General features: G+C 44.7%; 1 protein-coding gene across 1 annotated transcript; it reads left to right on the forward strand.

Annotated features, from left to right (window-relative positions):
• Nucleotides 1-4061: 4061 nt before the first annotated feature.
• On the forward strand, nucleotides 4062-6233 carry LOC123441057. Its single transcript, XM_045117580.1, has 3 exons — nucleotides 4062-4323; nucleotides 4567-4790; nucleotides 5611-6233. Exons 1-3 carry the CDS (start codon nucleotides 4143-4145, stop codon nucleotides 6196-6198), a joined length of 993 nt encoding a protein of 330 aa, XP_044973515.1. The 5' UTR covers nucleotides 4062-4142; the 3' UTR covers nucleotides 6199-6233.
• The last annotated feature ends 11001 nt before the right edge of the window (nucleotides 6234-17234 follow it).

The raw sequence follows: 17234 nt of genomic DNA on the forward strand, positions 1-17234 counted from the left end.
AGCAGGTTGCAGATATCTTCACCAAACCATTGGCTGAATCTCCATTCGTGTCTAATAGGTTCAATCTTAACCTTCATGAAAGTTAAGATTGAGGGGGAATGTTAAACACGAGAGTTAGTTGAGATATGGTAGTTAGGATAGCTATCATTGTAACAACCTTGTAACAACCTTGTATATGGCTTTGCCATCCGTATATAAATATACTGCCAAGGCCATCAGGTTATGCGCTGAATCATCTACTTTTCCAAGTTTCACACAATAATCTAGCGCACAAACTATTTGGAAATGCAATCAATCTCCATGCTTGCCTCGCAAGGAGGGCCTGATTAAACAACCGGAAGTCTCTTAAACCTAGGCCCCCAACGGACTTCGGCCTTGCCATTTTATCCCATACCTGCGTCTTCAGTTTACCTTTCTCAGCTCCCCAATAATAATTCCGCACTATCCGATTTAAATCATCACAAAGTTCCATCATAAGTTTAAAAACACTCATCAAATAGGTAGGGATCAACTGTGCAATTGACCTGATGAGTACTTATTTTCCTACCTGAGTGGGGTGGCCATCAAAAGCAAACAATCTCTTTGTGAGCTTCACTTGGAGGTTCTGAAATTTACCTTTCGTCATCCTGCCGTCCGGGGTGGGTAAACCCAAATATTTCTCCTCAAAACCAACTGAAGTAACATGCAGAATATTTTTAACCGAATAAACATTCCCTTGTGGGAAGGCATCTCCAAACAACAAGGAACATTTATCTTGATTTATCAATTGGCCTGTTGCCTTACCATAAACCTCCAAGATATTAACAACATGGGAAGCTTGCTGATTAGTGGCTTTAAAGAAAAGTAGAGTATCATGGCAAATAGCAAGTGGGATATACCAGGAACTCTTCTTGTATTTTTTAACGGGAAATATGCTCTTCATCAATTATCATTAGAGCAGAGATACCGTCAGCTAAAAAAGGGAACAAATAGGGGGACAATGGGTCACCTTGCCGAAGACCATGCGACGGTGCAAACGATTCCAAGACGGCTACATTAAATTTCACAGAGTATCTCACCGAGGTTACATAAGTCATGATCCAACTAACCCACCAGCAAGCAAAGCCGAGCTTTTTCCATCATTTGCCTAAGGTAGTTCCAGTCCACTCTATCATAAGCTTTTGAGAGGTCTAGCTTGTATGCACAGAAGCTTCTCGTAGGGTCTTTTCCTTTCCTTATACGACCAATGCATTCAAATGCCAACGATGCATTGTCAGTGATTGTGCGCCCAGGTATAACACTCTATGATGGTGAAATAATATCATCAAGAACTGGTTGGAGTCGATTAACAAGACTTTTGGACACCACCTTGTAGATAACATTAGATAAGCTAATAGGGCGGAAGTCTGTGACTTTTGTTGGGTTTGTGATTTTTGGGATCATCACAATTATCATATCATTTACCTCTAAAGGCATGATACCACTGAGAAAGAATTCTTTCACGAAAGCTATTACTCCTTCCCGCAATGTTACCCAATTTCTCTAAAAAAACTGGCAGGAAAACCATCTGGTCCTGGTGCTTTGTATGGTCCAATTTGGAATAAAGCGTCAGCGATTTCTTTTTCGGTAAACTCCGCACACAAAAGATCATTTGTATCGGCTGTTACTACGGGCTTAATTAATCCAATAAGCGGAGATGCATCAACAGTAGTGTCGGCCTCAAAAAAATTCTGGAAGTAAGCCGCGGCCGCCTCTCCCATCTCCTTGTGTGAGGTGAACAGGTTCCCATGGTCATGTTGAAGCTTTTTAATTATCTTTTTCCTTGCTCGCTAGATTACTTTTGCATGAAAAAACTTCGTGTTTCAATCTCCGTCTTTCAACAAGGTTATTCGAGAGCGTTGCATCCATATTATCCAAAGAATAAAACTTTGCAACCTTCTCAGCAAAGGGGGCGACTAAAGGCTCATAACCATCACGAAGGTCATGCAGCTGTACCCAGATTTTGAAGCTGTGCAGGTCAACCGATGATGGTTTTGAGAAGCCATCATTTTTTTTGCAAAGCCATCATACGAAGCTAACAATAAAGGGTTACCTCGGAAAGACCAAGGCCCCCCTTCCATAACTTTATCCCAATCTCCAAGACAATAGAACTGCATAGTATAGATATAATCCCCAAGCGATCTGTATTTAACCTCTTGCGCAAGATCCCAGGCATTGCACATGTTTTTGTAGAACCAAAAGTCTGAATTCCTTAGTAGTGTGAACTCTACCGATCGCCAGCCAGCGGACTGGATCCTTTGCAAGCTCTGGGTATTCTTCCTCGATGACTATATCATCGAGATCTTCATCCTCGATCCCTAACTCTTGCATCAAGCCAGCGAGTTCCTTGTCCTCCATGTCCAACTCATAAACTTTTGCAGCCATGAAACGCTAGCCAACGGACTGGATCCTTTGCAAGCTCTGGGTATTCTTCCTTGATGACTATATCATCCAGATCTTCATCCTCGATCCCTAACTCTTGCATCAAGCCAGCGAGTTCCTTGTCCTCCATGTCCAACTCAGAAACTTTTGCAGCCATGAAACGCTAGCCAGCGGACTGGATCCTTTGCAAGCTATGGGTATTCTTCCTTGATGACTATATCATCCAGATCTTCATCCTCGATCCCTAACTCTTGCATCAAGCTAGCGAGTTCCTTGTCCTCCATGTCCAACTCAGAAACTTTTGCAGCCATGAAACACTAGCCAGCGGACTGGATCATTTGCAAGCTCTGGGTATTCTTCCTTGATGACTATATCATCCAGATCTTCATCCTCGATCCCTAACTCTTGCATCAAGCCAGCGAGTTCCTTGTCCTCCATGTCCAACTCAGAAACTTTTGCAGCCATGAAACGCTAGCTAGCGGACTGGATCCTTTGCAATCTCTGTGTATTCTTCCTTGATGACTATATCATCGAGATCTTCATCCTCGATCCCTAACTCTTGCATCAAGCCAGCGAGTTCCTTGTCCTCCATGTCCAACTCAGAAACTTTTGCAGCCATGAAATGCTAGCCAGCGGACTGGATCCTTTGCAAGATCTGGGTATTCTTCCTTGATGACTATATCATCCAGATATTCATCCTCGATCCCTAACTCTTGCATCAAGCCAGCGAGTTCCTTGTCCTCCATGTCCAACTCGGAAACTTTTGCAGCCATGAAACCCTAGGTTAGTATCATTCTCGTGGAGAAAAATGGAAAGGTCTCCAATCGCTGGACACCACACCCCACACCCCTCCACCAAGGTCGGGAAGAACCACAACGGGACCCGTAGATCAGCCCGAGCAAGAGGGGAAGCGAGGAGGGAAGTGCGGCGGAGGAAAGGTCTCGTCACTACGTCGTCGTAGTGGGAGGCGGAAGCCCTAACAAGAGGGTATTGGGTGTCATAGTCGATATGATGTTTGTGTGTTGAAAAATGTTAATAAAGTATTTGTAGAATGTACATCTGTATAGAGAAAATATTAATCATGTATTAGGAAATATTAATCTCATGTTTGAAAGATGTTAATCAAGTACTTAAAATATTATAATGCCTTTTAAAATTTTGAATTCTTTTTTTTTAGACATAAAAAAAATGTTGCCTTTTTTTTTTGGAGACATAGAAAAATGTTGGCTATGTATTGAAAAGATGTTAATCTTGGACAAGAAAGCTTCTGGGCGGCTAAAAAACAAGTTTTTTTTTTAAAACAAACTAAAACAAAATAAAAAACAAGTAGTAGTAAGTACATCCGAGTGATTTGTGGAAGGCCCATTAACGAAGGCCAGCCCATGTGGCTTTCAGCCTGGAGTATAGAACCCCAATCTGATTCTGATCTAGGGATTCATTTCCATTCGCGTTTACCAAAGTCCGAGCGCCGACGGCGGCGAGGTTTGATGGAATCTTCGGGAGCGGAGATGGAGATGGAGACGGAGACGGAGACGGAGACGGAGACGGAGACAGAGATTGAGTCCAGGAAAAGGCCTAGGGTAGAGGAGGCGGCGGCGGTGGAGGCGGAGAAGGGGGCGGCGGTGGTGGCGGTGGAGGCGGGGTACCCTTCTCTGGCGGCGGCGGTGGCGTTGTGGGACCCTTTGCTGGCGGCGCGGGACCCTTCTCTGGCGGCGGCCGAGTACGCGGCGTGGTTGGAAAGAATGGCGGCGGCGAGACGAGCGGATCAGGTGAAGGCGATTGAATTCCGAAAGAATCTGCTGGCGAATCCTTTGACGCCGGAGCAGTTGCGAGAACGCGAGGAAGCCGCGTGGGACAAGTATAACAACGAGTCCTGGGAGATGATTCGCGATAACTGGACCTGGCCTCCCTTCGAATCCCTCAGTAAGCAGCGATTCGCGTCCCCTCTATCTCCACTTCCCTTCTTAATTACTAGGCTAGGATTAGGATTAGGATGGATGCATTATATATATACTACTCTATTCATGTTTTATCTCTTTTATCATACATAGAAAAGAATCAATCCAGAGCCATATGATATGATTTCTATGCAAAAAAAAAAGAATTTTGATTGATATCTTGTTTTTGTCTCTTGTAACCAAAACTAGTATATTGTATTTGTTGCAGCGGACATCCCTTGCATGCGATACACCAAGGGCCCCAATTATCCAGGCCATGTCTTTCCCATGGAAACTCTGCAGGTCGTTTCAGTCCAGGTGAAAGAGATAACCGGCGGGTTACATTGGCCGCTGGATGTTTATGGTTTTGTCGCTGTGCGTGATGTGCTGGATCGCAAACGCAATATGCTTTTCGACCGTCAAAGGAATGACTACCAACGAATCAGTGAGCAGGTTCGTCCAAATTTCATTTTTGCCCCCACTCAGCTAATACATAGATACGAATGATTGGAATGGAGTAGCAGCAAGGGGAGTAAACCGTTCCTTTTCTTGTGCATGCATCACGATATCACCTCCATCTTCAAATTGGATATCTAAGCCTATGCATGGAATAGGATACACAAAATCTTTGAATTTTTGGCTATGTAAAAGATAGAAAACATGGAAAAAATATATATCAAAGCTATGCATGAATAATTATGCAAGCTTGATACAGAAAAGTACACATAATGCATATATATTTATTTTTTGCCAAACATTGTATGTAATGTCACAGTTTGCTTTGAGTATACAAATATCATGTTGTTATTTTTGTATTACAATTGAAGTCATCATTATGATTATGATCATGTTTTTATTGTTGTTACTATTTGTCATTGAAGCATCGGGCTAATATCTTCTTACATATTTTTCTAATACAACTAACAGAATTTATGGTGTGCACTTCCGTAATTGAACAGACAAGCTCCCTCTTTTTTTTTCATTTCAGCCACACAATGTTTTGTAGTTTAAGTTTTCAATAGGTTCCTGCAAGCTGAAGGGTTATAAATATTTGTCATGTTTACTTCTCATCTCAAATTTCTTCTTGCAAATCCGCACATTTTGGACTCAAGTCACAACCATGAAGTTCCACTTGATACCTAAACCGTGTTTTGATAGATGCACTCTCGCTTGTATTAACATAGGATAAACTGTATATATTCCACTATCGTTCATGATATTGATGAATGAATCTGTTTTTATTATTGTTTACTAAAATGATTGATGCATTCAGGATTCCTACCTAACACTGACCGGTCCTACTCGTGGTGTTGTCATGACGATTGATACTTCGTATTTGGAGGCTAAGCTCAGAGTAAGAGGTGCTACTGAATCTGAGGACAAAGATCTGAGCAAATTTGCTAAGACGTACAGATTAGGCTGCTACCTTCCTATCAAGCACACGAGCAAGCTTTGCACACTGGAGCTGCAGCATTACACTGTTTGTTCATCTGTAGAGGCTACAATTCGTGTTCAAGTCACTGATGGGCAGTTTCCTCATGGTTTTCGTGGTGTCCTTACTGCTAGCACCGACTCTGAAAGTGATGTGATGATCTCATTACTGGATTTTAATGATGATGAGTTGCCAGTTGATGCTGAAGGATCTGTGAAGCTGTCACGCCAAGTTGTTTCTGTTAAAGAAGGCGGGAAGCTGAAAGTTTCTGTTTGGCAACGTGGTGTTGGTGAGGAAGAAGACAAAGAGATAACTGCTGCATCATTTGTAGCCATGGAAGCTGAAACAAGCACTAATTACATGCCGATGAAGAAATGGAAGTGCTGGATGGAAGTCAATGTCGCATGGTCCCTTTTCAGCTGTTGGTGAGGATTAAGACCAAGATATATATATATATATATATATATATATATATATACATATATATATATATATATATATAGAGAGAGAGAGAGAGAGTTGGAAGTAAATCTGTGTAATGGCATGCTGACACACGAGTTTTTCTAGGGAGTTGCAATATGCACAAGTTACGGTAGTTCAAGGCGTGGAGGTGGGCTTTGCACCGCCTCAACGCGGCGTCTCGCGGTTCGCATGGCGTGCCACCCATCCAACTCACTCCTGGTGCACGGACATGCAGCACGATAGCTTCCCCCTTGCCGCCGCCGCCGCCATCACACTGGTCTCGTGGTCTGCATGAGCATGCCACCCTCGGTGAACCCGATTGGCTCGTGGCTATGCCTATGCGGGTTGAGTTTGATGCTCTCCCTCCACGCGAATCCAACGTGGTTTCTCCTTGCCTGTTCATACGGGGTGTGATCGTCCACCAGCACTAGTGGGGACAGGGCCTATAGCCTCGGCCCGTAAGGGGCTTTAGTCCCGGTTCACCAACCGGGACTAAAGGGGCGGGACTAAAGGCCTAACCTTTAGACCCGACCCTGTTACAAGCCGGGACTAAAGGTGCTACACGTGGACGCCTCGTAGCGCCCCACGGGCAGGACCTTTAGTCCCGGTTCGTTACACGGACCGGGACTAAAGATTTTCAGATTTTGTTGGTTTTTGGGTTTTTTTTTGAATGAAATTATTTTTGGGTTTTAGGGGTTTTAGGATTTAGGTGTTCGGAAGATTAACGTGATGCCTCATTTGGTGTTCGGGAATTAGTTTTTATATAATTTAAATAGAAATAATTATGCGTATATATATAAGATTAACTTATCTTACAAGCGAGCATATATATACAATTATATGCAGATCTGAATCATCGGGACTAGAGCCCGTCTATTCGATTACATGAACGAACATCAATAATGGCTCCTATTTACACTAAATCGTCTTTTGTCATCTATAGCTTCCGTCCTCAGAAATCCCGCAAGCTCATCTGCAACAGCAATCGCGCGTTGCTCTGGTAGGACCTTCGTCCTCATGGTCGTGTGCTATATAAGAAGAGGAGATGAATATGAATATCAATCATGATAACAAAGAATGACGGGTAAAAATAGAGGTGTGAATGTTCATTACTTACGTCGAATCTGTGATCCTTGAGCTCAGAGGTAAACGTGCGAATGGTCTCACAAACATAGTATCCGCATAGATGCGTTCCCCGTGGCTGCTGGTCGCACTTTACGAGAATAGAATATATATAATCAAAATAATAATCTAGCATCATAAATGTATTTAAATTAATAGAAGTATATCATACTACTACTTACCTGAGCCGCTCTAAAGGTCAGCTTCTCAGGAAATTTACCGGGAGTCACGCACCTGAACCGCTTCCAAACCCTGTCCGACAAGGATAATGATTTGCTAAGTTTTTCATTAATTGATATATCAGAAAATCATCGAAAGAGACCGATAGAGCGCAAGAATGATTAAAATTACCCTTGGAGCATGTCCTGCAGGCTTTGGAACTGTTCCAAGGGTCTCGATAATGGGTCGAAGGCATCAATTCTTGCCTTATCAATTTGAATGTCCAATAGAATCCAATGGAAGCTGCACATGTATATATATATATATATATATATATATATATATATATATATGTCAGTAACTTATCAATTACACTTATAAGTGAATGGACACAACAGAGTAAAGACCCTCACTTGAAGTTGTATGGAAACAGTATGTGGTCACAGAAATTTTGATCTGTTAGAAACCTTAGAAGGTTTTCCTCCGTATCCTTGGGATAATTAGTTAGCGTCGCTATATGTATTTTATCTGGGTCAATAAACCCAATATTTAGGATGCTCTTACTTTTACAATCCAGAATCTTCGTTCTGCATAATAGAGTACAAGTTATATATAGACAATGAATTGAAATAACTAAACAAGTTATATGTAGACAACGAATTGAAAAACTTACAGACAATAGCAACTCATAAGCGATTTGTCGAGGGCGTCGCCATTGTACATCTGGAAGAGTTCATCAAAGTCGATATGGATTTGTTCGGGGCGGCCGTAGTACTCCTGTGGGACACTCAGCACGATCATCGTTCTCCCATTCTTTGATTCACTTAAGTACCATGTATGCAAGTAATGCATATTTGTTGGGAGATCATCTTTGCTGACCAAAGGCTCACCCATGACAAACTTTGGCTTAGGAGCTACCACAGCCTTGGGTATCTTGTCGTCTTGGGAAGACAACAATTCTTCAACCGAGATACCACATGCAGCCACCAACTCCTTTCCTCTTTCTAAAGCTAGCCCCTGCACTGGAGGGGGAACATTCTCGGTTAACACCTTGAGGAGTGGGATTGACTGTTTGGCCTGTTGTCCAAGCTGAGGAACGTCTGATTTTTTCTTGCTTGTAGTTGAACTGCTCTTTTTCACTTCCTTCTGCAATGTGCGTGTATAGTCATCAGGCTTATGGTGTAAGTCATAAGGTCTGATAGGAAGATTAGCATGACGTACCTTTGGGAGGGGCGACCGTTTGCGCTTTGGGGTTCTCTGTGGCTTAGGAATCGTCGGCGGAGCGTTCTTGGTGGCACGCTCCCGCTTAGTATCCGGAGCGGGCGGCGGCGGAGACGGACGACCCAAGTCTGGCGGCGGTGATCGAGATCTGCTCTTTTTCACTTCCTTTTGCAATGTGCGTGTATAGTCATCAGGCTTATGGTGTAAGTCATACTGTGATGGAAGGGTCGTGAAGTATTTTGCAAATGCTATTTGCTTCTAGGTGTATTCCGGGCGGGGCTCGGGTTCCTTCTTTTTCATCTGCGCATCATGATGTTCCTTTGCTATCCTGGCGTTTTCCTCGGGGGTACGATCATAAGGTCCGATAGGAAGATTAGCATGACGTACCTTTGGGAGGGGCGACCGTTTGCGCTTTGGGGTGCTCTGTGGCTTAGGAATCGTCGACGGAGCGTTCTTGGTGGCACGCTCCCGCTTTGTATCCGTGGCAGGCTCATGCTTTGTGTCCGGAGCGGGCGGCGGCGTTGCGTTCTTGGTGGCACGCTCCCGCTTTGTATCCGTGGCAGGCTCAGGCTTTGTATCCGGAGCGGGCGGCGGCGTTGCGTTCTTGGTGGCACGCTCCCGCTTTGTATCCGTGGCAGGCTCAGGCTTTGTATCCGGAGCGGGCGGCGGCGGAGCGTTCTTGGTGGCACGCTCCCGCTTTGTATCCGTGGCAGGCTCAGGGATTGTATCCGGAGCGGGCGGCGGCAGAGCGTTCTTGGTCTCACGCTCCCGCTTTGTATCCGTGGCAGGCTCAGGGTTTGTATCCGGAGCGGGCAGCGGTGGAGCATTCTTGGTGGCACGCTCCCGCTTTGCATCCTTGGCAGGCTCACGATTTGTATCCGGAGAGGGCAGCGGCGGAGCGTTCTTGGTGACACGCTCCCGCTTTGTATCCGGGGCAGGCTGAGGGTTTGTATCCGGAGCGGGCAGCGGCGGAGCGTTCTTGGTGGCACGCTCCCGCTTTGTATCTGTGGCAGGCTCAGGGTTTGTATCCGGAGCGGGCAGCGGCGGAGCGTGTTGGAATTATGCCCTAGAGGCAATAATAAATATAGTTATTATTATAATTCCTGTATCAAGATAATAGTTTATTATCCATGCTATAATTGTATTGAATGAAGACTCAGTTACATGTGTGGATACATAGACAAAACACCGTCCCTAGCATGCCTCTAGTTGGCTAGCCAGTTGATCGATGATAGTCAGTGTCTTCTGATTATGAACAAGGTGTTGTTGCTTGATAACTGGATCACGTCATTAGGAGAATCACGTGATGGACTAGACCCAAACTAATAGACGTAGCATGTTGATCGTGTCATTTTGTTGCTACTGTTTTCTGTGTGTCAAGTATTTGTTCCTATGACCATGAGCTCATATAACTCACTGACACCGGAGGAATGCTTTGTGTGTATCAAACGTCGCAACGTAACTGGGTGACTATAAAGGTGCTCTACAGGTATCTCCGAAGGTGTTAGTTGAGTTAGTATGGATCAAGACTGGGATTTGTCACTCCGTGTGACGGAGAGGTATCTCGGGGCCCACTCGGTAATACAACATCACATACAAGCCTTGCAAGCAATGTAACTTAGTGTAAGTTGCGGGATCTTGTATTACGGAACGAGTAAAGAGACTTGCCGGTAAACGAGATTGAAATAGGTATGCGGATACTGACGATCGAATCTCGGGCAAGTAACATACCGAAGGACAAAGGGAATGACATACGGGATTATATGAATCCTTGACACTGAGGTTCAAACGATAAGATCTTCGTAGAATATGTGGGATCCAATATGGGCATCCAGGTCCCGCTATTGGATATTGACCGAGGAGTCTCTCGGGTCATGTCTACATAGTTCTCGAACCCGCAGGGTCTGCACACTTAAGGTTCGACGCTGTTTTATGCGTATTTGACTTATATGGTTGGTTACCGAATGTTGTTCGGAGTCCCGGATGAGATCACGGACGTCACGAGGGTTTCCGGAATGGTCCGCAAACGAAGATTGATTTATAGGATGACCTCATTTGATTACCGGAAGGTTTTCGGAGTTACCGGGAATGTACCGGGAATGACGAATGGGTTCCAGGGGTTCACCGGGGGGGGGGGGGCAACCCACCCCGGGGAAGCCCTTAGGCCTTGGGGGAGACACACCAGCCCTTAGTGGGCTGGTGGGACAGCCCACAAGTGCCCTATGCGCCAAGGAGAAGAAAATCAAGAGAGAAAGAAAAAAAAAGGAGGAGGTGGGAAGGAAGGGAGACTCCCTCCCACCAAACCTAGTCCAACTCGGTTTGGGGGGGGGAGAGTCCTCCCCCTTGGACTCGGCCGACCCCCTTGAGCCCCAAGGCAAGGTCCCCTCCCTCCCACCTATATATACGGAGGTTTTAGGGCTGATTTGAGACGACTTTTCCACGGCAGCCCGACCACATACCTCCACGGTTTTTCCTCTAGATCGCGTTTCTGCGGAGCTCGGGCGGAGCCCTGCTGAGACAAGGTCATCACCAACCTCCGGAGCGCCGTCACGCTGCCGGAGAACTCTTCTACCTCTCCGTCTCTCTTGCTTGATCAAGAAGGCCGAGATCATCGTCGAGTTGTACGTGTGCTGAACGCGTAGGTGCCGTCCGTTCGGTACTAGATCGTGGGACTGATCGCGGGATTGTTCGCGGGGCGGATCGAGGGACGTGAGGACATTCCACTACATCAACCGCGTTCTCTAACGCTTCTGCTCTATGGTCTACGAGGGTACGTAGATCACTCATCCCCTCTCGTAGATGGACATCACCATGATAGGTCTTCGTGCGCGTAGGAAATTTTTTTTGTTTCCCATGCGACGTTCCCCAACAGTGGCATCATGAGCTAGGTTCATGCGTAGATGTATTCTCGAGTAGAACACAAAAGTTTTTGTGGGCGGTGATGTGCGTTTTGCTGCCCTCCTTAGTCTTTTCTTGATTCCGCGGTATTGTTGGATTGAAGCGGCTTGGACCGACATTACTCGTACGCTTACGAGAGACTGGTTTCATCGTTACGAGTAACCCCCTTTGCTCAAAGATGACTGGCAAGTGACGGTTTCTCCAACTTTAGTTGAATCGGATTTGACCGAGGAGGTCCTTGGATGAGGTTAAATAGCAACTCAGATATCTCCGTTGTGGTGTTTGCGTAAGTAAGATGCGATCCTACTAGATACCCTTGGTCACCACGTAAAACATGCAACAACAAAATTAGAGGACGTCTAACTTGTTTTTGCAGGGTATGCTTGTGATGTGATATGGCCAACGATGTGATGTGATATATTGGATGTATGAGATGATCATGTTGTAATAGAAATATCGACTTGCACGTCGATGGTACGGCAACCGGCAGGAGCCATAGGGTTGTCTTTATACTAACGTTTGTGCTTGCAGATGCGTTTACTATTTTGCTAGGATGTAGCTTTAGTAGTAATAGCATGAGTAGCACGACAACCCCGATGGCAACACGTTGATGGGTGATCATGGTGTGGCGCCGGTGACAAGAAGATCGTGCCGGTGCTTTGGTGATGGAGATCAAGAAGCACGTGATGATGGCCATATCATGTCATTTATGAATTGCATGTGATGTTAATCCTTTTATGCACCTTATTTTGCTTAGAACGACGGTAGCATTATGAGGTGATCTCTCACTAAAATTTCAAGACGAAATTGTGTTCTCCCCGACTGTGCACCGTTGCTACAGTTCGTCGTTTCGAGACACCACGTGATGATCGGGTGTGATAGACTCAACGTTCACATACAACGGGTGCAAAACAGTTGCGCACTCGGAATACTCGGGTTAAGCTTGACGAGCCTAGCATGTGCAGACATGGCCTCGGAACACATGAGACCGAAAGGTCGATCATGAATCATATAGTTGATATGATTAGCATAGGGATGCTTATCACTGAAACTATACTCAACTCACGTGATGATCGGACTTGGGATAGTGTAAGTGGATCATGAACCACTCAAATGACTAGAGAGATGTACTTTTTGAGTGGGAGTTTAGCATATAATTTGATTAAGTTGAACTCTAATTATCTTGAACATAGTCTAAGTCCACTTTGAATATATTTGTGTTGTAGATCATGGCTCACGCGACAGTCATCCTGAATTTTAATACGTTCCTAGAGAAAGCTAAGTTGAAAGATGATGGAAGCAACTTTGTAGACTGGGCTCGTAATCTTAAGCTAATCTTACAAGCTGGGAAGAAGGATTATGTCCTTAATGCTGCGCTAGGAGATGAACCACCCGCTACGGCTGATCAGGATGTTAAGAACGCTTGGTTAGCACGTAAGGAGGACTACTCAATAGTTCATTGTGCAGTCTTGTATGGCTTAGAACCGGGACTTCAACGTCGCTTTGAGCGTCATGGAGCATTTGAGATGTTCCAGGAGTTGAAGTTTATCTTTCAGAAGAACGCCCGGATCGAGAGGTATGAGACCTCCGATAAATTCTATGCTTGCAAGATGGAGGAAAACTCGTCTGTCAGTGAACATGTGCTCAAAATGTGTGGGTACTCAAACTGTCTAGCTGAGCTGGGGATTGAACTCCCGCAAGAAGCTATCACTGACAGAATCCTTCAATCACTGCCGCCAAGCTACAAAGGCTTTGTGTTGAACTACAACATGCAAGGGATGAACAAGTCTCCCGGCGAGTTGTTTGCGATGTTGAAAGTCGCAGAGTCTGAACTCCGTAAAGAACATCAAGTGTTGATGGTGAATAAGACCACTAGTTTCAAGAGAAACGACAAAGGCAAGAAGGGCAATTCGAAGAAGAGCGGCAAGCCTGTTGCCAATCCGCCGAAGAAACCCAAGGCTGGACCTAAGCCTGAAACGGAGTGCTACTATTGCAAGGGTATGGGTCACTGGAAGCGCAATTGCCCCAAGTATCTGGCAGATAAGAAGGCGGGCAAAGAAAAATCAGGTATATTTGATATACATGTTATTGATGTGTACTTAACCGGCTCTCGTAGTAGTGCCTGGGTATTCGATACCGGTTATGTTGCTCATATTTGCAACTCGAAACAGGAACTGCGGAATAGACGAAGGCTGGCGAAAGATGAAGTGACGATGCGCGTAGGAAATGGTTCCAAGGTTGATGCAATCGCCGTCGGCACAGTGTCACTTCAGCTACCGTCGGGATTAGTGATGAACTTAAATCATTGTTATTTAGTGCCTGCGTTGAGGATGAACATTATATCTGGATCTTGTTTATTGCGAGACGGTTACTCTTTTAAGTCAGAGAATAATGGTTGTTCTATTTCTATGAGTAACATCTTTTATGGTCATGCACCGAATGTGAGAGGATTGTTCATATTGAATCTTGATAGCGATACGCATATACATAACATTGAGACCAAAAGAGTTAGAGTTAACAATGATAGCGCCATATTTTTGTGGCACTGCCGCTTAGGTCATATTGGTGTAAAGCGCATGAAGAAACTCCATGCTGATGGACTTTTGGAGTCACTTGACTTTGATTCACTTGACACGTGCGAAACATGCCTCATGGGCAAGATGACTAAAACTCCGTTCTCCGGAACAATGGAGCGTGCAAGTGACTTGTTGGAAATCATACATACCGATGTGTGTGGTCCGATGAGCGTGGAGGCACGCGGCGGATATCGTTATTTTCTCACCTTCACTGACGATTTAAGTAGATATGGTTATGTCTACTTGATGAAGCACAAGTCTGAAACATTTGAAAAGTTCAAGCAATTTCAGAGTGAAGTGGAAAATCATCGTAACAAGAAGATCAAGTTCCTACGGTCTGATCGTGGGGGTGAATATCTGAGTTTCGAGTTTGGTACTCACTTAAGACAATGTGGAATTATTTCACAGTTAACACCGCCTGGAACACCACAGCGTAATGGTGTGTCCGAACGTCGTAATCGTACTCTATTAGAGATGGTGCGATCTATGATGTCTCTTACTGATTTGCCGTTATCATTTTGGGGTTATGCATTAGAAACAGCTGCATTCACTTTGAATAGGGCACCATCAAAATCCGTTGAGACGACACCATACGAACAGTGGTACGGCAAAAGGCCAAAATTGTCGTTTCTTAAAGTTTGGGGATGTGATGCTTATGTCAAAAAGCTTCAGCCTGAAAAGCTGGAACCCAAAGCGGAAAAGTGCGTCTTCATAGGTTACCCAAAAGAGACAGTTGGGTACACCTTCTATCTCAAATCCGAGGGCAAAGTGTTTGTTGCTAAGAACGGAACTTTTCTCGAGAAGGAGTTTCTCTCGAGAGAATTGAGTGGGAGGAAGATAGAACTTGACGAGGTTATCGAACCTCTCATCCCTCTGGATGGTGGCGCAGGGCAAGGGGAAACCTCTGTCGTTGTGACACCGGTTGAGGAGGAAGTTAATGATGATGATCATGAAACTCCAGTTCAAGTTTCTGTTGAACCACGCAGGTCGACGAGATCACGCGCTGCTCCAGAGTGGTACAGTAATCCCGTCTTATCAATCATGTTGTTAGACAACAATGAACCTACGAATTATGAAGAAGCAATGGTGGGCCCAGATTCCAACAAATGGCTAGAAGCCATGAAATCCGAGATAGGATCCATGTATGAGAACAAAGTGTGGACTTTGGAGATACTACCTGAGGGCCGCAAGGCTATTCAGAACAAATGGATCTTTAAGAAAAAGACGGACGCTGACGGTAATGTGACCGTTTATAAAGCTCGACTTGTGGCAAAGGGTTTTTCACAAGTTCCAGGAGTTGACTACGATGAGACTTTCTCACCCGTAGAGATGCTTAAGTCTGTCAGAATCATGTTAGCAATAGCTGCATTTTTCGATTATGAAATCTGGCAGATGGATGTCAAAACGGCGTTCCTTAACGGTTTCCTTAAGGAAGAGTTGTATATGATGCAACCCGAAGGTTTTGTCGATCCTAAGAATGCTAACAAGGTGTGCAAGCTCCAGCGATCCATTTATGGACTGGTGCAAGCATCTCGGAGTTGGAACAAACGCTTTGATGAGGTGATCAAAGCATTTGGGTTTATACAAGTGGTTGGAGAATCTTGTATTTACAAGAAAGTGAGTGGGAGCTCTGTGGCGTTTCTAATATTATATGTGGATGACATATTACTGATTGGAAACAACGTAGAGCTTTTGGAGAGCATAAAAGGTTACTTGAATAAAAGTTTCTCTATGAAGGACCTAGGAGAAGCTGCTTACATTCTAGGCATTAAGATCTATAGGGATAGATCAAAACGCCTGATAGGACTTTCACAAAGCACATACCTTGATAAAGTTTTGAAAAGGTTCAAAATGGAACAGTCCAAGAAAGGGTTCTTGCCAGTTTTACAAGGTACGAGATTGAGTAAGACTCAGTGCCCAGCAACTGATGAAGATAGAGAGCATATGCGCTCCGTCCCCTATGCTTCAGCCATAGGTTCTATCATGTATGCGATGCTGTGCACTAGACCGGATGTTAGCCTGGCCATAAGTATGGCAGGTAGGTTCCAGAGTAATCCAGGAGTGGATCACTGGACAGCGGTCAAGAATATCCTGAAGTACCTGAAAAGGACTAAGGAGATGTTTCTCGTATATGGAGGTGATTAAGAGCTCGCCGTAAAAGGTTACGTCGATGCAAGCTTTAACACAGATCCGGATGACTCTAAGTCGCAAACCGGATACGTATTTATTCTTAATGGGGGTGCAGTAAGCTGGTGCAGTTCCAAGCAAAGCGTCGTAGCAGGTTCTACATGTGAAGCGGAGTATATGGCTGCCTCGGAGGCGGCTAAAGAGGATGTCTGGATGAAGCAGTTCATGACGGATCTTGGAGTGGTGCCAAGCGCACTGAATCCAATCACCTTGTTCTGTGACAACACTGGTTCCATTGCCTTAGCAAAGGAACCACGGTTTCACAAGAAGACCAGACACATCAAACGACGCTTCAACCTCATCCGCGACTACGTCGAGGAAGAGGACGTAAATATATGCAAAGTGCACACGGATCTGAATGTAGCAGACCCGCTGACTAAACCTCTTCCACGGCCAAAACATGATCGACACCAGGACTGTATGGGTGTTAGATTTATTACAATGTAATTCACATGGTGATGTGAGGGCTAGATTATTGACTCTAGTGCAAGTGGGAGACTGTTGGAATTATGCCCTAGAGGCAATAATAAATATAGTTATTATTATAATTCCTGTATCAAGATAATAGTTTATTATCCATGCTATAATTGTATTGAATGAAGACTCAGTTACATGTGTGGATACATAGACAAAACACCGTCCCTAGCATGCCTCTAGTTGGCTAGCCAGTTGATCGATGATAGTCAGTGTCTTCTGATTATGAACAAGGTGTTGTTGCTTGATAACTGGATCACGTCATTAGGAGAATCACGTGATGGACTAGACCCAAACTAATAGACGTAGCATGTTGATCGTGTCATTTTGTTGCTACTGTTTTCTGCGTGTCAAGTATTTGTTCCT

The sequence above is a fragment of the Hordeum vulgare genome, chromosome 3H (assembly GCF_904849725.1).
Source record: "Hordeum vulgare subsp. vulgare chromosome 3H, MorexV3_pseudomolecules_assembly, whole genome shotgun sequence".
Classification (NCBI taxonomy): domain Eukaryota; kingdom Viridiplantae; phylum Streptophyta; class Magnoliopsida; order Poales; family Poaceae; genus Hordeum; species Hordeum vulgare.

Excerpts from the sequence above, each read along its gene's own strand:
- LOC123441057 (XM_045117580.1), top strand. The coding sequence starts at position 4,143 with ATGGCGGCGGCGAGACGAGCGGATCAGGTGAAGGCGATTGAATTCCGA. Across the intron at positions 4,324-4,566 it reads GCCTCCCTTCGAATCCCTCA|CGGACATCCCTTGCATGCGA; the intron begins GTAAGCAGCGAT and ends TATTTGTTGCAG. Across the intron at positions 4,791-5,610 it reads ACCAACGAATCAGTGAGCAG|GATTCCTACCTAACACTGAC; the intron begins GTTCGTCCAAAT and ends TGATGCATTCAG.